At 40.0% G+C, this 24,516-nt stretch overlaps 3 protein-coding genes and 1 long non-coding RNA gene across 11 annotated transcripts; 2 read left to right on the plus strand and 2 right to left on the minus strand.

The window, feature by feature from the left end:
- Positions 1–726: 726 nt before the first annotated feature.
- On the minus strand, positions 727–6,894 carry LOC107271315. 7 transcript variants are annotated; one of them, XM_015747173.2, is made up of 3 exons: positions 6,613–6,894; positions 2,926–3,304; positions 727–2,562 (listed from the first exon to the last, which is right to left on the minus strand). In XM_015747173.2, exons 2-3 carry the CDS (start codon positions 3,259–3,261, stop codon positions 1,918–1,920), a joined length of 981 nt encoding a protein of 326 aa, XP_015602659.1. In that variant the 5' UTR covers positions 3,262–3,304; positions 6,613–6,894; the 3' UTR covers positions 727–1,917. The 7 variants fall into 7 exon arrangements, with proteins under 7 accessions (XP_015602659.1, XP_015602660.1, XP_015602657.1 ...); XM_015747174.2 differs by lacking the exon at positions 6,613–6,894 and adding an exon at positions 5,787–6,019; XM_015747171.2 differs by lacking the exon at positions 6,613–6,894 and adding an exon at positions 5,644–6,019.
- A 1,898-nt stretch (positions 6,895–8,792) lies between these two features.
- LOC107271318 lies at positions 8,793–10,962 on the plus strand. Its single transcript, XM_015747180.2, has 5 exons — positions 8,793–9,077; positions 9,221–9,295; positions 10,418–10,540; positions 10,603–10,704; positions 10,841–10,962. The coding sequence occupies exons 2-5, from the start codon at positions 9,221–9,223 to the stop codon at positions 10,916–10,918; spliced, it is 378 nt and encodes a 125-aa protein (XP_015602666.1). The 5' UTR covers positions 8,793–9,077; the 3' UTR covers positions 10,919–10,962.
- Positions 10,963–12,569: 1,607 nt separating this feature from the next.
- Positions 12,570–24,464, plus strand: LOC107271312 (RNA-binding protein 25). 2 transcript variants are annotated; one of them, XM_015747160.2, is made up of 9 exons: positions 12,570–12,738; positions 13,022–13,106; positions 17,456–17,502; positions 18,824–18,936; positions 19,469–19,684; positions 21,025–21,806; positions 21,878–22,077; positions 22,248–22,404; positions 22,627–24,464. In XM_015747160.2, exons 3-9 carry the CDS (start codon positions 17,466–17,468, stop codon positions 24,236–24,238), a joined length of 3,117 nt encoding a protein of 1,038 aa, XP_015602646.1. In that variant the 5' UTR covers positions 12,570–12,738; positions 13,022–13,106; positions 17,456–17,465; the 3' UTR covers positions 24,239–24,464. The 2 variants fall into 2 exon arrangements, with proteins under 2 accessions (XP_015602646.1, XP_015602643.1); XM_015747157.2 differs by lacking the exon at positions 12,570–12,738 and having other exon boundaries at positions 12,969–13,106.
- LOC107271319 lies at positions 13,046–21,009 on the minus strand. The gene is made up of 5 exons (XR_001538583.2): positions 19,614–21,009; positions 17,610–18,770; positions 13,654–17,382; positions 13,241–13,478; positions 13,046–13,176 (listed from the first exon to the last, which is right to left on the minus strand). It is a non-coding gene; the product is annotated as an uncharacterized LOC107271319 (long non-coding RNA).
- Positions 24,465–24,516: the final 52 nt, after the last annotated feature.

The raw sequence follows: 24,516 nt of genomic DNA on the forward strand, positions 1-24,516 counted from the left end.
CTTAAGGGGGCAGCATCTCCTGAAGAATAATCACTGCGCCATCTCTGAGAATACTCGTGAAACTCCTTGTCTTATTACTGGTAGATACATAGCCTTCTCAGTCCTCAGTAGGATAACAATTTTTTGGATAAGTACACATTGTAATTGTTTCTACTGAACTGCGAATAAAACTTGAATCAAGAAGTAAATAAAAATTTGCTCTTTCATAATTAATAGTGGTAGTGGCCGCCACTTGTAGCCCAAGAACTCCAGGACTGGATGATTGATGATTGGCTGGAGAAACCTAGACAGAAGGAGGAAATGAGCTGTGCAGAAAAATCTGTCATTCAAAACATGACCCGAAAACCGTTACCCTACATGGTACTGGAGGTTAATCTGATTGGAGTTATATGACAGCATCACAAGTATCAGCAAGCGAAAAAAGCAGAAATCCAAACTTGTAAGGAAAATATTCTTTTATTAGCAGTAACATTGCTATTAGTTTTGTTGTCATTGCGACACGACAGGTGGAAAAATTTGTCTTTAAGTCACGTGGATCAAGCTGAAATTGGAATAGGACCCCCGACACCATGGTCTATTATACATGTAACTACTCTAACAGGGTGACTACCCTTATATGACTACTCGAATGAATATGCTCGACAAAACATATCACCCTATGACCAATATCAATTTTAAATAAAGAATGAAGGAGCTACAGTCTTTTGAAATAAAAAGTGTCACGAATAACTGATATAATACATTCATTTATTTGGTTCTAAGAAACAAATAATATACTTAACTGCCTACACAAGCAATTAAAATTACGTAATTATGTAATAACTTATAATAAAATTTTCGTGAGTTACCGTGAATTACACAAATACGGTACCTGGATAAAAGTAAAAACAATTAAATCCTCATAAACGCATAATATTTACAGCCACTGATATGTGTCGATATTGGTTGCGAACTTAAACAGCTACTAAGAGTAAAGGGAATCCCCTATACCGTTACGTAAATCATAATTCAATAAATAATTAATCGTGGTTTAACAGGCTCGCACGAAATGTAAATCTAAGGCGCGTACGAGGAGCGCTCACTCGCAGTACTTTCCTGGAAGTCATTAAAGAAATAATATTGTAGCTCTAATCATGAAAGCTCTGCGAGCGAGGGAGAGACAAAGGGGGGAAAAAGTAATAGCAGCCCTTATTAACTTACATTATATACTTTTAGTAATAAACACCCAGTCGTACTTGACCACAATGCGCACAACGCATTTTACAACACAAGAGGGAAAATTCTCACTTGCGCACGTTTCATCCCTTTTATTTCATATCTTTGGATAGCTAGCCATCGTGTATGTAGCCCCGTACAGGCTAGCACAGTCGTCGAACTTTTGCTGACAAAAAAAAACAAACTAACAAGAGAAAACCGAAAAAAAGACAGAAAGAAAGAAAAACATAATTAATCCAACGACAATTCATAGGTATGCTTCAAATGCGTCGCATTAAGAAAGAAATTTTAAAGATCACCCGTCTAATTACTTATCGCTAAAACACACTATTTGTGCCGACTCTATACATATCGTCTGGATACTACAAGGATATAAAATGGAAAATGAGAGAAGAACTCTCATAAAGACAGTAACTCTTCCCACCATTGTTACTCGGCACCACCGCAATCCTCTAGATACAAAATGGGTCGCAATTACATATGTCCTTGAAAACTTCGAGTATTTCAATTGAAAGAAAAAAAAGGAAACATTAATACAAGTTTCAGGATCAAATTCACAATTAAAATTACGTCAACTGCTATTGCCTGCTATAATTCGCGCGACCATCGAACCCGTGAACGCTCCTTAAGTACTAATCCCCAAGTGCGCACTTTTCCGAGTGTTCTCTCGGACTAATAATTAATTAATAAAGATAAAATTATTCACGCTTCGGAATCGAGGTTCAAATCCGCCTCAATCTCGTCCGGACTACGTAGATCAATGGCGAATCTTTTTTTAACGTTATTCATACTCTCTTCAGATTTTCCCTGAGCTCTGACGCTTTGCGAATATACTTGAAAAGCACTGGCCAATGCGTACGTCAACTGTCTTGCATGGTGCTTAGATTCACATACGAATGCATGACATTCAAACGGTGAAATACCACGTATATTACCAGTTTCCCTGACGACGATCATCGAGAAGACTCTAGTGTAGACAAGATCCTGTACACCGTACGAGATTGTCTCTATTGGATATGTCCTGGACATTCCCCCGTCGAGTTTCTTCTTTACCAACGGAAGAAGGGAGACACCGTCCTCGGACACAATTAATTTTATCAACGGTAGGATCATCCCTGTCGGTAAAGATCTTGCAGAGGCCACCATATTATCGACCGGGCGACGTGTGTGCTTTATACCCCAGAGACCTCGGGCGTCGTGTGAACCAAGGTACTTCACCTGGAAGGTCTGTGGCAGCTCGCTGGAGCCCTCGAAAACATCCATTGACAGCTTTGACATTTTTGTTGGCAGACTCTTTCCATCTTGATCCGACGTTTTATCCTTCCTCAATTCGTCCTTGCCTTCCGTCTATTGAACACAGAAGCACAGTGATTAATAATAATTAGGGAAAAATCTGCAGTGTATATTTTTACATTAAACGAAAACAATAATAATTCTGTATTACGTAAACAAGAGTTAAGATACCTTGATATCTTCTTCCTGGTATACGGTAACCCTTGACTTCAATCCCAGAGCCAAAAATCTCTTACTCACATCTCCCAAAACCATTTTAATGAATTTATACGTAAACTCACTTCACAGTCTGATATATTTATTTTCTTCCAACAATTCACTCCTCGTGGATATCCTATCTGGCTCTTCTCAAAATAAGCCCTACTATCTTTCGCACTTTTACCCTATCAACGAATCTATTTTGACTGTTACACTCACGTTATTGGAAGCTGGACTCTTATCCTTTCCCGGCTTCACTTTTAAGTGATACTCGACGACATTCGGTATGTTCGGAGTGTCGACAGAGACTGGCGCCTTGGAGCGTAGCTCTTTATTGTTGTCGGCTCGTTGACTTCCGGTTTCCGGTAAGTCCTGACCCTTCGCCACGCCTTCGCTCTGGCTGTTTAGGAAGCCACCATTGGTATTCAGTCTGTCAGGTACATCCCCCTGGGCACGATTCTCAGCCAAACTTCCTCCTGCCGGTGATTCTGGACTCATGACCTTTTGGAGAACCTTATCAGCCCTGCGGGTAAATCCAAAATCCTCCTCCTCCATGGCTCAACGATAAAACTTTGCTGAAACCACTGAAAAAAGTAATCTGAAACAAAACAAAATTGATTACTATCACGTTAACGATTCTAATAAATACAAAATTATGATAAACTTCATTAATCAAATATATCTTATCGCATATAAATGTTATATAAAATCTTTTCTTTCCCAATTTATCGTCCAGTTTATTGTTCTTAATCTTCTTAATGAGTCAATGACTCCCTTGCTTTTCCTCTCACAACTTATTTCTGTACCTACGAGCCAGTCACGAATCGCAGAACGTAATATCGTCAAAGTGATTAGGAGCAGCCTTATCGGCAGTCAGGTGGGCTGCCACTGATAAGGCATACACTATCGCACAGTAACTTTGTCATTTCTCGCTTCGTACCGATCGCATTACACGCACTTTGAGTTACATAAAAAACATATTAATTTTTGCAAAATCAACTTTGACAGAAAACAAAGTGACAGAGGGGATACAAATAATATAACAAAATATTATCACGAGCGAAGCTGCTCTCAATTTCATCAGTAATAAAATACGTTACCTGGTGTTCATCGATGCACGAAATTAAAAGGAAGTGGCAGGAGAGAGAGAGAGAGAGAGAGAGAGAGAGAGAGAGAGAGAGAAAATAAGAAAAAAAGAAAAATTTGTATAACGTAGAAATAAAACAAAAAATTTTTAGCTACACTAAACAAACTCTCTTTCGGCAGTTAAATAACAGCTGTAGAGCGAGGCACGTGCTATCGCACTGTTACCCCTGAGAAAATGTCCAATTTAGAAAATAATCTTTTGGTAAATCCCCCCTCCCTCTCTCCGACTTTAAAACCATACGAACGCCACAGGTACTTTTTGAATAGCCTGTAGCACCTGTCTCCATACACCTGTCGTCTTCCTGTATAAGAGTCCTACGGTATATACATGTACATCACATCCCACCACTCTCAACAATTACCGAATCCTCGTTCTCAATATAACGGGTGTAGATAACAAACAGTACACACAAAATAATACCAATGGACAAAATTCCTTTAAACAAAGTAAAATATGTCACAGATGATAGTCACTGCTCGTTATTACGGTCTTCGCGGTATCTCCGTTACCTCTTGCTAGGTCTAAGACTGGCTTCTTGGCCAGTAAGAAAATTCTAGTCGAGAAGACCACGTAAAAAAAAAAAAAAAATACGTAGCACAGCTTGGAAATGGTACAGAAAATTTCTCTATTTATTGATACGTATAATAATAAAAAAAAAAAGAGCAACCAGTCAAATGGACTTGTCGAATCGAATTCTAATCTGATTCATCGACTTTTACGTCGTTGCCACTGTTTATCTTCGACTTCGCGCCAAACACGCAATTCCGTTTCGTTTATTAAAATGACCGGACGCCGGAAGTGTTCCCCCGCCTCTTTAACAGCGACGGTGACCGGAAGAGCGGGGGCGGGGAGAAAGAGGGGAGGCAAACGGAAACGAGTGCGCAGACCGTTTCGAAGAGACTTCGAATCACCTGGTAGCCAGTCTATATTTTAATTTTTTTTAGTCTCCTATAATTCTCTCTCTCTCTCTCTCTCTCTCTCTCCCTCTTTTCTTTTCTTCCTGTCTTCATCACAGTACAGAATATTTTTTTCTACTACCGTAACACGACACCACTCTTCGGTAATCGAACCGATCCCGATCATCCCGATCGATCGACTGATGGTCCGTGATCCGTTCACGTTTCTTGGATTCCTGGTGCGCAGAGATCGGCGCGCTCAACCGTGGCCATAGTCCACCGGTCAGGATTACCGAGCGGTTAGAAATTAAACAGAGTCAAATACGAGTGTTCGGAAAGATCGTTATAAGATACGAATAATAGAAAACTCTGTAAATCTATAAATTTATTAAGTTATGTGAATCCGCAAGAGTTATCTGACGTACGAAATGCAGTAGCAGTGTCAATATTAATAAAATTAATAACAATTAAAAATTATAAAAGTACCAATCAACTGTGTTAAACAAAGAGAATCTGAATGGGTTGACAGTAAATAAAGGTACCCACTACGAATACACACGAATCAGTAAGAGTTATCCGATCTTTTACCCAATGCCGAAAGCGTATCACTGATTGTTATCAGTAAAAATTAATTAAAAAAAAAAGTGAAATACATTATCATTAAAGTGACAACGAGTCAATGGGTGCAGGACAAAGGTAAACGTTGAATTAAGAATCCCAAAATTTCAAACTCTCACTAAAATTAATGACGGTCCGTTTAAACGCTCGAACGACGTCGCGAAGGGGGAGCGAAGAGTCGAGAGAGTGAAAAAAAAAATTAAAAAATACATCAAAGAGAAAGTAGCGACACTCGCGGTTACGGTAAGCGGTAAAACCAAAATAAGAAAACTGTACCTGCAGGCGAGAACGAGAGAGAAAGAGATTTCCCAATGGAAACGATAAGGACGAAGACGAGTATCCACGTACGAAAGGGGATGGCAGTTCGAGACGCACTTGGTACACTTGATACACTGAACGAATAATATTGTAATAATTACGCGTATCTGCACTTGGAAACGCGGCTTCAGTGTCGTCGTCGTCGTCGTTCGTCGTAGCGACAGTCACTCGAAAATATGGGACACACAAGGAGTCTATCCGTGTGGAGTGCGTGTCACTGATAAACTCAACTAGTAGAAAGACCGGTGCCGCCTTTTGCTACATGTGTGATTCGAGGAGAAAGAGAGAGAGAAATACCACGTATGCGTACACGTACGCAATTCATAATAACGGATTCACATGAGTGGAATATATATATATATATATATATATATATATATATATATATATATACTCCACCTACAGATTTTAACACTGCAATCTACATCAACGCACTCCAATGATTCTACGCCATTGGCTATTCTTGTCTGGGAAATATAATATTATCTTATACATATCACGATTATTGTACCGATAATTTTGTCGACGAGTGTTTTTACATTTTTTGCCACTCGTATACACCTTAATGTTCATCGATGCTTCTTCTGTGCTGACCAGACTATGGGGTGGTAGAACGTGAGAAAACTTTCTTGTCTTGTTGTACACGTCATATGGGAGTAAGGAAAAAAAAGAAGGTAAGACGCACGGAAATCAAGATAGAATTACGAAAGACTTTAAGTAACGGGTGTAGACACTAGTAGAGACTACTTGGCTGGATTCCGTGCGCCTCTCGAATTTTTGGTTTCTCACGAGAACCGCGACAACGACTCATGGAAACGTACGAGACGTTGGCGACAGTAATATTACGTTTGTTCCAATGACGCGAAGAATATAGACTAGTAGTGACTAAGGGAACGTATGGACAAGACGATATATTGATGGACATACTTATAGACTGTGTTAACGTTGTATACAGTTGATTATTTTGTAATAAATGAATTTCAGTTGTTTCATATATCCTTCTTTGTATTTAATCCTTCGTTACGCTGTCCGTGTTATTCCTTATCTTTCACTTTTTCGAACGACAAAATTATGAGAGTCACGTTGCTCTGCTTGCTAAGCTGTTCTCTACACTTTTAGCTGTAACAATTGACTCGTGGAATTAACTGCGTGTGGGATTTCGTATTAGGTAATTCAAGGAGCGTCAAAGAAACGTCATTATAAATACGTTAAGGCTTGCACGTTAATTCGTACTTGCATGAAAATTTCGCGACGATCTAGTCCCTTCGAGAGCGACGAGAGTAATGGGAGAAGGTTAGATAATTGTCAGAGCATTCCGTCGCGCATGCGCAGTGACGCGTAGCGGCCATGACAGATTCTTACGAGCGTCCCTTAAACTACGTGAATATTAATTTTTTATAATATTTATAGTTATTACTACATACTGTCCTGACAATTGTTAAACTATATATGTAAGTGTTGACGTTGCGATGAAGAATATAAATGTGAATTGTGCTTGGGAATTGTTTAAGTAGATGTAATTAAAGGAAAAAGTGAGAACTCCAAAATACATCTGTGACTTCGTCATTATTGTTCTCGCATGATAATTTATATATGACGATTAACATTTCGTTCTTCAGGATTTCACAGTGATTCTCACGCAATTGCACAAGTAATCATTCATTATCATTATCGTTACGACATATATTGCACTGCGGAGTCAAGAAGACAGTCGAGCGCTTGTCATTACAAAAATTCTTAATTATAATTAGTTAATTAATTACAAGAATATCCTTACATCTGTCTTACCACAATCCAAGCATCACGAATATAGTATATCTGTCTTAATTCCTTTTTTTTTCTTTCGTGCAAATTAATACCGTTTCGCTGATTCCTGACAATTTAAAGAAAAAGCTTGTGTGAAGAATCAGCAATAAATTAGCGTGAAAAATACACAATAACGTTTTTATAATCATCGAAGATCGCCGAAGTAAATATCCTGTCCACGTGGGATATTTCCTTGTGGTGTCTTGGATTTTTCTTTGTAAACAAAAAAATCGAATCAAGGGTAACGAAAAGAAGTTCTTACGAAATTCATAACGAATCCTCATCCTCGTGTTCCTAGCCGGAAAAATGAATCACTACTTATCTATACAGGTGTTCCATAGTCTATGGTTGCAATTTCGAGGTCGGCTGAATCCATGGAATTTCACACGTCCTCCAGGTAGGGTGGTACCGTCAAAAGACCGTGGATCCTCGCCCATTGGCAATTAACAATTAAAAAGGATTAATACCTTCGGAATCGCACCACGTGCAAAAAAAAAAGAAAATGGTGTAGTATCGTAACACTACTTGGCCGAACGGACGAGAGGCTTCACTTGGCTAGTTTTTTGATTGGCGGCTACGTATGCTAATTCCATGTGCAACCTTGGATCCTATCGGCTTCCCTGTACCGGATGGACGCCATTGCCAAGAGATACTGATAAACGTTTAAGAATAGAAGCATGAAAATAAAAAATTTTTGAAAACTTCACATCTACCTGTTGGATAACCTCAACATTTTCGTAGCCCATCTCTCAAATAACAAAAAATTAATAAAAAAAATTAATACATACAACCAGTTCATATATGCAATTGGGACGAGAGCGAAGGTTTCATTAAGCCCGAATATTAGGTCAGTTCCAATTAGCATGCAGAATTTTTGTTCACCCTTCGTTGATCAGCCTGATGTATTACGAATGTTTTCACGGCTGGCGAAGATCCATTGCGTAATCCACGGATCCTCTTCCTTTAGGAATTTCAAGTCGAATGGGAACAAGTCAGATGTCTGACTAGTGGGAAAATGAGTATGTAGGTAAGGAAGGGTATCGTGGAGGTGGCTGTGAATGTGCATATACTGAGTTAAGGATTGAAGGAGAGGGTTAGAAAAAGGTAGCAGGAAGAAGATAGAGAGAGAGAGAGAGAGGGAGAGAGGGAGAGAGAGATGAAGATGCACTACGAACTACGGAGATAAAGATATAATGAGATGGAGGAGGATTATGAAGATTTCGTAGTGTTACCGTGCAAAAGGTGGGGTCTGCCAGGGTTGTGGGATACCTTGCATTGAGGACCTCTCAGAATCCCCTACCTTGGTCCGATGTTGCTACTCCCCGCTGGTGAGGATATCACAAACGCCATATATAAGCCACCTCCTCGGCAACATCCTCCAACCACTTTGTGACGGACGTCTTTGCGGTTTGCAAGAGGGTGACATTTTGGTAAAAATTTCATAGGTTGACAGGAGGTGGGACGAGGGTGGTACGTATCGTCCAGATCCGTGTTTTTCTAAAAGAAAAAAGTGTAAAAAAACTTTAAAAAAATTTCTGGATAAATGAAGTGAAATTGCAATCGTGGAATAACATAAAAAATTGAAGGTTAGTAACGATACATTTTTAGTCAAAATATTTATAAAATTGTATACAGCAAATACTAACCACCACTTTTATATTGACTATGAATCTGATTTAAATAATTTTTTTTGTTTATTTCAAAATTAATTTTACCAATAATTTTTCAGATGATTTTCAAGTGGCAAGTATTAGCCGCCCTGTTTGTATCTGCCGCCCTTCTAGCATATCACGCAACAATGGCGGTGAGTGATAATAAACAGGAATTGTGGATATATCGAATTCGAATCCAGCATACGTTGTCAATTGTATACGAGTGAATCCTCGCCTGGCTTAGGTAACCGTTGCGGAAAGGGAAAAGGAAGAGCAGGAAAAAAATATCTTTACACCGTAATACACAGGGAAAAATATTTTTTCACGAGATTATCCCGGACTTCACGTGGTTCCCAGACGTAACGCGCCGACATTATCGCGTAACAATGACAACAGTCTTTCTCGCGAATACGGAATCTTCCTCACGACACTAACCAATGAATTCAAAGACTACTTGCATAACCGTTACGATCCTTACTCACTTGCACCCTTTAAAGTCCCAAGCTTTCCCTGGTTATTATAAAAACAAATCGAGAGGAACGTAAGCAAACATAACCATAAAATACATAACATACTAGAGCATTGCTCGCACAAGCGCGACAAGACTCGCACTTCGTGAACTTTTGTTCATTGTTGTTGCTTTTGCAAGAACAATGAAATCTGTAGACTGTGAAGTTCCATATCCGTATGAAACAATAACACGACATCCATTGGCCCGTTGACACAGACTATATAAAGCAATGTGAAAAATTGTAATTAAATTTATGATTGAATGAAATATTACATTAATTTAATTTCAACGAATCAGCGATTCTTTTGTTTACTTGGTAATTTTGGTATACGGGAAAAATGTCAATTATAAATTACCCGATAAGACGGTCACAGATTAGTTTTGGCGGTAACACTGCACTCTTGTATACACTGAGAGGGAATTGAATAGAAAGGCTTGGAGATGCGTATCCGGTCATGGATGGAACAATGTGCCTGAATATCCGGTCAGTTAGCGCGCCATAAAACCGGGTAAACGTGTGTATATAGAAGCATCTCATGTCGCAATTCACGACCCCCTTGTTACTTTTGACTAATGGTCGATTGTGAAATTCGCAATTAATTTTTCATGCGAAACGGATGAGTATCCGAGTCGAGATAGAAATAATTGAGAAACCGTGAAGACCAGTTTTGAAATACCATAGCAACTTATAAAGAGTATGCATGCATTACGATTAAAATGATTTTACGAAATTTATTTTTCAAATTTTATTTTGTTCATCTAGCAAGTCGACGGTTATACCCCTGGCGTAGACTACCCGATATACAATTCCGTACCATTTGGCTTGACATTTTCCTGCGGTGGTAAACTCCCTGGATACTATGCCGATCCTGAGGCCAGATGTCAGGTGTGTTCTCGTATAAAAACGTTAATTAATGATTGCATTAAATGAATTAATATTTTATTTAGGTCTGGCACTGGTGTCTACCGAACGGTAGACAGTACAGCTTCTTGTGCCCGAACGGAACTGTCTTTAGTCAAACTACACGCGTTTGCGACTGGTGGTTTAAGGTAAATTTTTATAAATAATTAGTTACCATGCGAGCAAGCGCTTTATCTGCCATCTACACGATATGATACATAATTACATGATTAGTGCCGTTCACTGTCGGTAAAACAGACTGTCAATTATTTTTCATTCTTGTAGGTTGACTGCAACGACTCTCCAAGGCTCTACGGTATCAACGACGATCTCTACAGGGATGCCAATGGAAACAAAATATGAAAATGTACAGTACACGTCAATAAAAATACTCTATAAAGTATCAATTAGAGAACTGAACAAATATTCATATCGACGATTCTTCCTTGCCTGTGAACACATTCCGATGTACATACATATACCATAAATATGAAAGAGAATCTCACATGGGATTTTCGAATCAATTATATTTCTTATCTCATATCGATTATGAAGATCGTTTATTAACGCGACCGATCGATCCGTTTTGAAAGGCGCTGTAGAATTACACAGTCGATAGGATAGAATTAAACATTGGCAATTTCTTGGCACGATTGGGCAATAGAAAGTGAGTGACCAGCTTGACGATTGGCTGGCCAACGCTGCACGGTCTCGCTAGTTTAACGTTCGGCTACACGCTTTTCCGTAAATATTTAAAATGCGCCAGACATTACTCTCGTTTTCCTGGAATGGGAACGTGCCTTAAGGATATCCAAGTAACTGTAGAATTAACGCGAGCATCGGGAAAACACCACTAATGTTATTAGCCAACAAAAAATAACATCAGAACGTCCGAGATGGATTGACCGAAATTTTACGATTCATAGAAACTCTAAAAATCTTGGAAGATTGTGTCATTTTGACATTACCAAGTATCATTTGGATAGTCCGTCCTCGTCCTGGAATTCTCTGAAGCATAAATGTACAGGGATATCCAACTCAAATATCATTAGACTCTACTCAGTTCAGCCGATTGGAGAAAGAGGATATTAACCCACGATTCGGCCAATCGATGTGTCTGCTCTTTTTTAACACACGTAAATGCCCATAAGACCGTCTCTCTCGCACTCGCAGCAGGTATAGGAAAACCAAAAAAAGAAGCTGGTCTACCTGCCTTAACTTAATAAAATTTTTAAATCACCTCCTTGCATAGATGGATTCGGTCTTTCTGAAGTTTGTATACTGAAGTATACTACCTTTCTAAATTTATTAATAAAAAAATTAACCTGTACGATAGTCAAATTAAACCAACTGCAAATAAGCACCAACCAACAAACACTCGATGCCTCGTAACTGAGCGGCTCCGTACCGAAATATTCAATATCAGTCAACAAAGGACGAAAGGACAAAGGACGACAAAAGCCTTGAATCACGTCGTCCTCAAAGAAGAAGCTATTGAACTTGAACAAAGAATGGAATCCGGGAATGCGATACATGCATTCGTGCACCGATGAATATATGCATAAAGCGGTCCTGTTGACGCGAACGACCGTAGAGAATGCATCAAAGAATCCTCCAGACCTTAAAGCGTGCATCCCTCCGAAAAAAATAAAAAGGGTAAAAAAGAGGTACCACACAGGACTTTCCCCAGAGGGCGACAACAGAAAACTTAATTATTAAAGTGACGTAAAAAAAATATCAACTAATCTTCATTTTAATTAATTTATCCCGAATCCTCTACGCAAAATGATATATTGTCAAATCCCTCTGTATCATCTAAAGAAATTACCGATCTAAACACATAACCTCAATCCATTGTTTATACCATGCATAAATGTTTGAATCGTCAAATGAACGAATGCTACACCACTGTATCACGTAGAGAATAATGTTGAAAATCATGGAGTGCAAATAAACGAACCATCAGCGTCTACGCCAGTGCTCTCGTATAACCCCACCAGGTTGTGTCTCTGGGCTCCTCCGTAGAAAGCTCACCCGACGACGACGACGGCGGCGGCATCGAAGTCTCACAGCGAGTACCTCTTACGTTTTCTCACTTGCAGACAGTGCGGTTCTGTTGGCGTCGTGAGGAAGAGAAGTTTTAGTACGTGCGAGACATACGCGAGAAGTCGACCAATTCTATCGTGGGTTTTATGGCTCCTTACTAGCCCTGTTTTTGTCCTAATAATTATTAACGTATATACCTTTGGTTCTTTCATTTTTTTTTTTGAAATTTTCTCATCCACTCGCACGTATAGTTATTGTGTATGTGTATGTACACTGCTCTCTTTTTCTCTGTTGTACACTGTTTTGCTATAGGCATCTTTGGCAGCAAGAGCTCAAGAAAACTTGAAACTCACGAACTGTGTAAAGTACGAGAATTGTAATTAGTTTTGTATTTTTCTATTTTTTATAAAACAACGTTAGTGGTTTACCCAGTGAGATTTCGTGCGAGACTTAGAAAATAAGTCTCATGAGGGATTGAGAGAGGACGGCCACGGCTGAGAGAAAGGTTTGTGTTTTATTTTTTTCTCTCTTACCTTCTTCCTCTTCCTTTTCTATTTCCTTTAGCCATTGTTACACTGTAAACGTATCTACAGTTTCACTAGAACGTACGGTATTATAATTTATACGTGTTTCACTCACTGTATTCGGTCAAGTCCTTTTGCCGCTGTTGCACTAGGTCTATTGGTGAGGATGGTAGGTATTTCAACGTGGGCGACAGAGACTTTTTTTAAGAAATCGACACAAGAAGAAGAAACTTTCGCTTGTCCAGTATCGCTGATAATTTTTAAGTAGTTGTTTCTTTACCACATTCGCCTTGAAGTTTACTTTCATTCTGAAGACTAGAGGAAGCATCTCATTTTCAGTGTTGAGAAACTGTCTTGCAATGGATAATAAAAAGATGTATATAAGCGTACTAGGTATATACACAGTATATGCATATAACGTGACAGGACATGAAATGACGTCAACAAATTTCTACCGGTCCGAGGACGAAGAGGATGGCTCCAATTGTGAAATACCAAAACTCATAGTAGTAATAGCCAATGAGATACCTTAACACAGGCGAGCACCAGAAGACCGCCTTCTTTGCTTTTAATTAACGAGTCCAAAACTTTCCAGACAGACTTTCGATCGCCAATAGGCAGGATCCATTTGTAGAGTTTTGAATGAACGTAATAAAACTCGAAGATTTTAGAATGCAAGTATCAACGTTACAGAATCCATTTAACGTGTAGGAGTATCCATCGTATTATTCCTTCATAACCTTCTTGCTTCCGAGTAGATGCTAATGTATTCTAATGCTCGCATTCACTTTCGACCGTTCGAAAGTGAATTAACACCGCCAGGAAGCCGGGCTTCCTTATTTTGTTACCATTTTTCCACGGGATGTATACTTCCTAGAATGTATCCTGTATTCCTGTATCGAGTCGCACTTGTGAAGAATTTATTTTTTAAAAAATGTATGTGTGTCAATGCAATTCTACGTGATTTCAAAGAAATTTCACTTCCAAGTAAAGTGTACTGGAAATTTGGCAATAGACAGACAGGTAACTTTGACGTCAGCGCTGGCAGCGCTCGCAGCGACATCTATGGGAAAAGCGCTGAATTTCAAATCTCCGTCTGTTAGCTTGAGTGTAATTTACTGTACAGCCTTGTGGTATTATACAACAGAGACTGGATTGTTGAAAAAAATGTTTACGCTCGGTTAAACATAGAAGTAGACGTGACCATTTTGCGTGGGACTTTTTGAAACGAGAAATAAGCACTGCTAGTGGTCAATGTCCGAGAATCGAGGAACGCCTGATCATCCTGCCTGTATTACGACTACAGTAAGAATGGTATAACGGTACGAGTTAAGCGAATCCCAAGCATTTTCATTGTGCGTTATAATCTTTGTCCATTGGATGAACGGTATCATATTCGTTAACTTAATTGAAATCCATTCCACGACAATGCCGTTGGAATTCCGTTCAGCCATGACTAATCAAATTCTAGATGGCAGAGTGGGTGGTCCTTCGTTTTTTTCGAAATTACCAAATATCCCGTACACGTTTGCCCATTGTTTACACCTCTTCCTTCAACTTTTTTTCTTTCACTAAAATTTTAATACGCCCATCCCGCCGCCTTGACATGATAAATCAGCGAGGTGATGATCGCTTGCGCGCGCACGGCTGCAGTGGATGCGCGCACATGAGAATCCGGGAAACCCCCTGTTTTTTCGTAACTTGTGCATTTGCGTGCGCGCGCGTCTTATTTGAATATAAATGCAAAAATATGAGGGAAAAATGTAACGCTCTTTCTAGTGGTTAATTACGAGAACTATGTTTGCTAATGAAAAGCGTAGAAATGGATTACGAGCAACGCTTTCGAGTATTCTCGCACAAGGCCGCACGCATACAGGACGGTTACTCTCTATGCAGCGATTGGCGGGTGAGAATGAAGCGGACTAAAAAAAAGAGACATTAAGATACATACTTGCTCTATTTTTCTTTCGGCCAAAGTCGATCTGGCCTTCACGAGACAATCGATAAACTGGTAACGTAAATAAAAAAAAATCAGTTATCAATTTCAATATACATTCTCCCTACGTACTAGGTACAGTATACTCAAAATATGTGCACGTTATACTTATTGTATTTTAGGCCAAGTATCTTCATTGTTCCTTTTTTTGTTTACGTTATGCAAGAATACATTGGTATGTAACAGGGAAAAGTTTCCATGTAGGAAACCAATGGATTTTGTACCAGAGAAAAATATCTATCATTTTTACATAACAGGGTTCATCCTCATACCTAGTCAACGTCATTGCTATATTATCGCACTTACGCTAGTAAGTTTATTAACAAGATATACAAGAACAAGCAAAGTCTTATACAAACTGGGTGCTGTTTCTACAGTATACAAGGAAATGAAAGCTACTGGCTGTAAGGCAGCCTACGGCGGGACTGCCAGCCCCGCAATGCTTTTGAAGGCTATCAAGTATTTTAACCACGCCTTTTGCCAAGCATTGTGATTCCAGTATTTCAATATATATTCTCGAAATAACAGCAGACAAAAAAAAGATAGAGACAAACCCCGAATTCTTGACTTAGTTAAAAAAAAAAATTTTTAAACAATTCAAACATTTGCGAAGAAATTGTACGAGCTAAACAATATCCTACGGTTTTCTAGACATCGGTAATTACTTAATCCGTCTAAAAAAGAGGTAAGCAGCTGTTGAGATTCGTTAAAAAATTTGTCAATCTTTTGATCACGCTGACACACGTGACTTCCGGTAACCTTTGCGACTCCTTCGTATTAACCGTTATGTAGTATGGCGTAACTTCAACACAACGTCGCTCATACCATCGAGCATAGAATGACGCAAGAATCTTCGGTCGCATGCATATTTTTTTCTATCATTTTCAACGAATATACTGAAAGACCCTAAAAATTCTCAAGCGACATCTTAGATTTGGACGATTCTCGCCGTACGCCGGATGTTATCACCACGCGTTCTAAAGTCTTTGTCGCTTTCTAATGCTTATCATCCTTCACTTCCCTCTAATCCAATTTAAGAATGTGTCATTCACTTGCTCTACAAAGAAGTGGCAACTGAAATGAATAACTTAGAGATACATCTTGTGCAATAGCCTTCACATCTTTCCAAGCGTCTGCAACGAGGCTGCTTCTCCTTCTCTATAGCTTTTACGTCGTTTAATAATTGTCTGCGAACTGGAGCGCGGTGCTTACTTCCTAATTAATGCGAGAATTCGCCACGGTGGCTGATTAACCGCTTGTGTCCTACATCTTCGACTGCAGTTCGTCATTTCACTTTTCTTCTCCTCTCGCCTCACCCGCCATTATACACTCTACCTATCGTTCCGATTCCTGATATTATACCATACACCATCATCATAACCATGTAAGCTTTCGGCCAAGTGATTGGACAAAGACTGGATCGGACGAAGTTGATGAAGATGGACACTGAAATTCCAAATCCAAAAAAACAGATCCGTGCTACAAGGTTATACTTTCACCAGCGTGGCCAACATACTTATCAGCTACTATGTACTTCATAAGATAGATGATTATTCTGATGAGGAACTCCTACAGCTAGCAGTTGAAAAAATCCATACAACTATCTAAAAGTATTGATTGGTTATTAACAAAAACATTGGGACAATCGGTATCACCCGGTATTACGTGATCCTGCATTTATATAACACCCATTATCCTTATATTATGGTTAGCAGTGGTGACAGCACAGAGAAAGTCCCTCTATCCGTTCCCATATGCTGTAGAGGAACGTTGAGAATTTTGTTGCGCTCAGACGTGTTATGGTCGGTTAATCGTTTTTAACGGAGACGATAGATCTGATAATCAAGATTCGAAATTCTCAGACGCCAACGTCAATACAAAAACTTTCTTCTTGACTTGCCTCTGGATCCACGTTAAATATTTTCGATATACTTTAAAGCTTCCATCCATTACTTTTTTATCCACTTCTCTATAGCGCTGTCTCTCGTATGAATTGGACCTAATTGTTAGATAATAATTTGCATTAGTTATCTCGACGACTGACAGCGACACGAATGCTGCTATTACTTTCGCCCCGTTTCGAATCAACGATTTTCTCGCCTGCTATTGTGTCGCCATAGTTCTACTTAATAACAACCTCAGGTCTCGTTGCGCAAATCAGCAAGAGAGTCATTCGCGTCGAATCGATTGTAAACAGGATCTCTTGTGTTCTTGTATGGCTCCGTTACATGTACCATGCACCTGCAGTAACCGCCATGTTTCTGGAATATGAATATTTTAGATATAAATATTAATATTGTTCATTCCAAATCACTATTATGATTTATTTTTCAGACGAGACAATATGCGGGAGAGAGTATGGCTTCTGCTTATGCTATACGGTGAGTACATACAATATTTATATACTGCACTGTCACATAAATGAAACAGTACGGGTCACTTGTATACATTTTTGACAGCTTTATGAAAAATAAAAAATCATTCTAACCCATGGCTTATTCCACCTGCAACTTGACTCTCTGACTCATCAGGTATGAGAAGAATATAAAAGACAATCCTTTGTTCTGCATCGAACAGGCTTGGTACAGTGAATATTTATCTTGAAGCTGTACAGTAAATCCAGGGAGAATTTGCAAGAGCGAAGATGATCACCCATCAAACAAATGTACATAGGCTAAAATAGCCATGCATGATATTTAACGTAAACTCGATGACGTGATTTGACTTAACATTCAAGTGCTTTCTGACATTTCACACTAGCAGAGAATTTAAAAGAGAAAGAGATACTAAATACCAATACTTGCTTCATACCATTTGCATCCATTCGCCTCAAGGAATATTTCATTATGATTTTTGTTTAAAAGTGAAAACTACTGTGCAACCGTCTGCAAAAAATTTCAATAAATTATTTCATTAATAAAATGTCTGTGTGACCAAGATACTTAGTAACCTGTCTCTCTGAAGCACATATTATAATTATTCAAAAGCCCTACAGCAAACTCCTACGATAGATTTCAATGGCTAAGATGGATCTTAAGGATGTGTTTGCTACTTATTCTAATTAATAAATTATAAAGGAGTGTGATGAAACAGTAATCAAACAAACATTTCCTCATAGAAATTATACAGTCCTGTGGCAATACAACTACTGGAGCAACATACACGCCTACTCTGGTATTACTTCCCATGATAGGAATGTGAGGTCCCCCCTCATGGGGCATTCTCATAATTCACTTTTATACACCATTAGCCCAGACTCCCTCGTTACAGATTTTTTTTCACCTGTGTATGCAATATCGACTTGGTACAGTAATACTCACATAGCTCCTATGGCTACGGCCGTATATATACACCATGGAAAAGTAAATCCCGTTACAAGAGTAGGAGGCGAGTTTTCATCGACGAGGTCGTGCATTCACTTGCTAACCTCCTAAAGGTGTCTCCACACTGTCTTTATAAGATTGATCGAATAGAGGATCCAGTAGATGAATCTATGGATGTATCATGAACAGCCTTGATCCTCTTTTATAACAATTACCAGGTATCCGTGCCGTATCTGGATAATTGCGTCAGATCGATTTTGTAATCCAGTCGCATCTTCTTGTTAGTTAAATCCGTCTGAAGTCGATTTTGAAATTCGCTGCTACGCCTGGAATAAAATTGAAAGTATCATTGAGAGGAAAGAATGAATTATACTTACAGGGTTGCTACTGGCATCGGCTGTTTCCGGTGCACTGAAGGCTACCAGACCGAAATTTAAAATTGCTACAACCAGTACAACCACTACGGAAGAACCGGAAACGGAGGATACCGAGGTACGTGAAAAATGATTCTATTTGACAAATAACAGTGCTAATAATTAATTCGAGAAAAACAAATAAATAAAAAAACTTTCCGATTTACTTCTTTAACCATACCACAAGATCCTTGACACATTACATACGTGGGAAACTGAAAATGTGGGACATACCAGGTATAGGTCTAGTGTGAGAGCACAATCGAATTATATGCATCGGATAATTTACAACAGACGCAAGGCATTAGAAATTGCATAAAAAGAAAACATATGCTCCTCGGTCGCTTGTTATCATTGCGGAATTACAGTGTCGCCATTTGCATTTATGTAGATATAACTTCTCAAGATCTTTTCAAGAATATTTTATATAGCCCGAAGCTAAGACAACACAGATATAAAGCATCCATCAACGAAACACATTCCATCAGAAAACCTTGAATCTTTACAACAGCAAATAAATATGTCATTTATACAGAAAAACAGAAATTACATTTGAAAGACGATGATTTTTAAAAAATTCTTTAAATCCCGCCATTTGATATTCCTTTCAGGTAACGACAGTCTCTACAGAAGTGAACGCAACTACTGGCCACACGTTGACGGGAATTCCACAAATCGACTACATATGGGATCCTAATTTACCACGTGAATTAAATGGTTACAATCTGAGTGAATATCCATTTTACAATAGCATACCTGAAGAGATTGACTTCAAATGCGACGGTCTCCATGATGGATTTTACGCCAGCGTACCGCACAAGTGTCAGGTACCAAAATCCTTTTATTTCTAGCACCGCAACATAATATTTCAAACCGTTAATACTTTCTGTCTGATACGTTTACAAAATCGCGAGATATCGCAACGCCCAAAACTTTCTTTACTTTCGTCGACTATCAATTTCACTGGCATTTAACATTCACGCGACAGATCACACTTAGGTTAGGCAACGTTTACACGTAGCGACATACAAGCAGGCGCGTGCGTAATAGGAACGAAAAAAGAATATACAGGGAGACACGTTGATAAGGATCCATGTAATTATGAGAGCACGTAAGAAACACGTTTAGAACTAGTTTTATTCATAGTCCAAGATTATTAGACTATAGTCTATACTGAAATCGACGCGCTACAATAATCCTAATCGCAATTTAATTGCTCACCACGTATTTGGTAATGTATCGGTCGACGATGCGTAACGAGGGAATCCACGTTGATCATTCGGAAAGATTGAGACGAATGTAAAAAAAGAAGCGGAAGTGATAGAGGAATTAAACAATTTATTGCACTTTTACTGCTCCTGATCGAAAGCGGAGACGCCATTGGCGCGAGACGATGCGGTCACGGGTACAGTCTTGGTATTTATCGTTTCAGCACTTAGAATTAGTTCGCGAGTGAATATAATGAATCCATCATTAGGGAGGGTTTCTAATTGAGAAATAGGTAATCGAGGATATCCGGTGCTATCGAAAAATCAAATCAGCCATTGTCATGCAAATTTCAATGAGAGAGTCTTACTTCGCTTTACTACTGTACCAATGAGGATCTCTGATCCTTACTCGATTCCGAAAGCGGAAACTGTTAGAAATGCACGAGAGCGTCAGAAAATAAGAGAGAGAGAGAGAGAGAGACAGAGAGACAGTAGGCAAAAGAGAACTGGCGATATAAGAACCACAGACTTTTCTCTATGAGTACACGGATTACAGGAGCACAGTTATAGTACATATAGCTAATACGAATGTTGAACTCCAGTTGATCAATTTTTCTTTTGTAATTTTTATTGCGCAAATACGTGTCTCGATTTCCACTGAATGACTCGACTCGAGTCTATTCTATGCCACACAGCTGCTGCGACTTTTACGCTCCGTCCACGTATATGTATATGCAACTGGTATGCACTCTCAAAGAAGTGCATATGGGCCAGGACAATTATGAAGGTACGATCGAGAAAGTTTAAAGTGAAAAGCAGGCAGTGAATTATTGCGTTGCCTTTAAAAAAAAAATCACTAATAACAAGTTCCATGAATGACGGGGGTGTTACTTCTAGTGTGCTTTGGTTAATAATTTTTGTAATATTTTTTTTTTCTTTCTCTGTACTCTCTAATAAAGGTCTATCATCACTGTCTGTTTGGAACGCGATACGATTTCCTCTGTGCCAACTTCACAGCCTTTGATCAGAAGACCTTCATCTGCCACTTCGCGTCCGAGGTCGACTGTGCCAATTCGAAGAAGTACTGGCACAGAAATGATGCTCTATACCAGGCTGCCACAACGACGACAACGTCTACGACGACTACCACGACGCAGGCACCAGCTACGGCCCCGCCAGCCAGAGGGGCACCACGCGACCGGGATCTACCTGGCAGAAGAAGGCCGCCGTTCAGAAGGAGGCCAGCTTATGATTACTACGATGACTATTACTATGATGATGACTTTGACAGACCCAAGGGTAGAGGAGGATACGACAGACGGGAGGAATATGACTATGAGGATAGGAAATTCAGAAGAGATCGTGACAGGGATAGACGCTTTAGGGACAGAGACGTCAGAGATCGCGATGTAAGGGATAGGGATGCACCTAGGACTAGGGAACCTGATAGACCCTTGAGGGATGATAGAGATCCACCCAGGACTAGGGAACCTGATAGACCCTTAAGGGATGATAGAGATCGCGAGATGTCACCTAGAGAACGTTATCCTCCAAGATCCAACCGACGAGACCCTGTACGAGGTACTAGAGATCCCGTCGAGGAAGAACCTAGAAGTAGGACTCGTGATCCGGAACCTGGAACTAGGTCCAAGGAAGTATTGGATGATCCTGAGGTTGATGACCGCAGAACTATTGACTCCAGGTCTAGAGATACGGATGACAGAAGATACCCGGACAAGAGGTTTGTACCAGGATGCTGATAAGATGAATCAGGACTGAGTTATTAAATTATTTTTTATACTCACGTCCTAGACATAGAGAAGAGTATGACGACAAGGATGGTGGGGTACCTTCTGCAGTCACACCCGGTACCACTGAAGGTCTAGTGAAGCCTAACGCACCTAGTTCGTCAGTTTACGCCAGACCCAGGGTGCCGCCGAAGATTCGTAGACCGGTACCGTTATCTGAACAGGAAAAATACGCTTATAAAGTCACTGCTGTACAGCCCACTGGTAAAATACAGACTATCTTAATGTACAGGGTTATTCACAACAAACGTACCACCGGAAGTTAACCTTCCGCCTTTTATTTCTATAGTAGAATTAACTTCCGTTAGTACGTTTGTACTGAATAACCTGTTTAATTTGATAAAATACTAGTTTAAAGAGATTGGACTTTGCAGACGAGATTCGGAGAAGACCGGCTGACATTCCTGAGGATGATTACTACGAGGAGGACCTCGAGGAGGTGAGACCACGTCGTCCTATGAGAAGACGACCTGCATACCGGGATAGGGATCGTGATTTCTACGATGTGAGGGATCGAGACCGGCCCTTGAGGTAAGGTAACGTACACGACACCAGATACAATTTAACATTACTCATTCATATCATACATTACATACGTCACAGTCATTCTGTTCATTATCATTCAGAACAAACAGACAGTACTATAAGTAACAATACATAAAGTAACAATCACGATAACAAGCTCACGTGTCGTTGGCGACTTTTAACATTCTGATTGATTTTTCACTGTTATCTTCCTGGTACCTTTTGCAGATCGCGATACAGGGACGAGGAAGACGACTTACGACTTAGGAAGTATCCTGAACGATCTAGGGACAGGTATTACGATCGTGACAGGAGCAGGGATAGATCCTTGGATCGAGGAAAGGAACGTGTCAGACCATCTCAGGACAGCGAACGATCAGAGAGACCGTACACGGGAAGAACTGCTGAACGAGATAGAGAAGATCGTCCTAGATTATCCGCATCTCCGTCCTCTTCGAGCGAAGTGCCTAGAAGGTCGAATATTTATGATAGATCTACGGAAAAGCCTGCAGTTACCACGACGACTGTTGCTCCAGTAGAAGATCCAGTGATACATGAGGACCATCTTGATGCCATTGATCGTCCTGGGAGACCTTCAGAACCCGAGGAACGTCCTGTGAAGTCAAATAACAATACTCCTACAGAAATTGTTCAAGACCAAAACAAGGATATAGAACGACCCTTGAAACCTCAACGACCTGAGCGTACTGAAAAACCGGAAACTTATTATAAAGATGATCATACACAGGAGCAAAGCTCTGCCGAGCAGTATTCCTCAGAATACTATGACGAGCCTGAGGATCCTCCAGCACCTTCACCTAGGACAACAGTGCGTATCGTAAAGAGACCATTCCTGCCATCTAGAGGAGGCAATCCGAACCCCAGAGGATTATTACCAGTAGGTAATAGATCAACTGGATCTGCAAGGCGCGAGGAAGATAGAACGCGGACTAAGATAACGACTACGGAGGAGCCGAAGGTAGATTATCTGGAGGAGGAAGACGAGGATGAGGATGATGAAGTACGAAGAGCAGTTCCAGAGGATGATTCTCAATCGTCCAAACAGCCGTACGATGCTTACAAGGCTATACAGAGCGATCTTCAGCAGAAGCAGCGACCCGAAGAACCCGACAACATAGTCACTAGACCATCCGCAAGAAAACCCCTAAACAAGGATGAGGAAGCACCAAGTGCAGAACTACCAGGATCAGGAAGAGGATCTCCAATGGAACGAAGACCCCAGGAACAGGAAGAGTCACCATCCTGGAATGACAGTATAGAACAATCGGCTCAGGATAGACCCAAGGGAAACGAAAATCCAGGATACACTGCCAACCGTGGCCAAATTCGTCATCCCTCGACGGAGACTAATCTCTACAGTTCAACGTACAAAACTGATGATTCCCAAGATCAGTCATCGACCAATGGAAATTTTCGGGTGAAACAAAGAATAAATGAGGTTACTCACCCTCTCCAGGACATTCCTGAGAGCGAATATGACATTACCCTAAATGACGCCTTGACGCCGACGCTCAACCAGGAGTCTAGCCTATCAGGAGGCTTTGTACTTCCCTTGCATCGTCAACTGGGTCGTGACACGGTACTCCAATCCTCTGAGAACAACTATCAGTTCTCCAGGCCAACTACTTCACAACAGCAACTACAGCAGCAGCATCACAACCAACAACAAAAACCATTTGTACCAAGTACCCAATATGTTCCATCTATGAACGAACGTCCTAGAACCGTATACTTCAGAACACCGGAAACTATCCACATAAGCGGAAGTCAGTACAGAACACAGAGGGGAGGACCCTGGCACGATTACACCGGCTACTGAGTTTAAGAAAAAAAAAGCGCTAATAATATTATATTATAAATGACCAGTGTTCTATGGAGGAGTAGTACTACCGACGCTTGTTGACGACTTCCTCTTGGTGCCAAGTGTACTCGTCTTTTTCTTGCAAATGACACTGAGACACAATCCTTACACGATTCGCACTGGAGAGTCATCGATGGGTCCTGATATGCTTCTTTCCTTTCCTAACGATTACTGGCAATGTCCATTTCTCGAATGATGAAAAGGTCATCTAGAATTTCTAGATACATGGGGGGGGG

Source organism: Cephus cinctus, unplaced genomic scaffold, assembly GCF_000341935.2.
Source record: "Cephus cinctus unplaced genomic scaffold, Ccin1 Ccin1_scaffold0935, whole genome shotgun sequence".
Classification (NCBI taxonomy): domain Eukaryota; kingdom Metazoa; phylum Arthropoda; class Insecta; order Hymenoptera; family Cephidae; genus Cephus; species Cephus cinctus.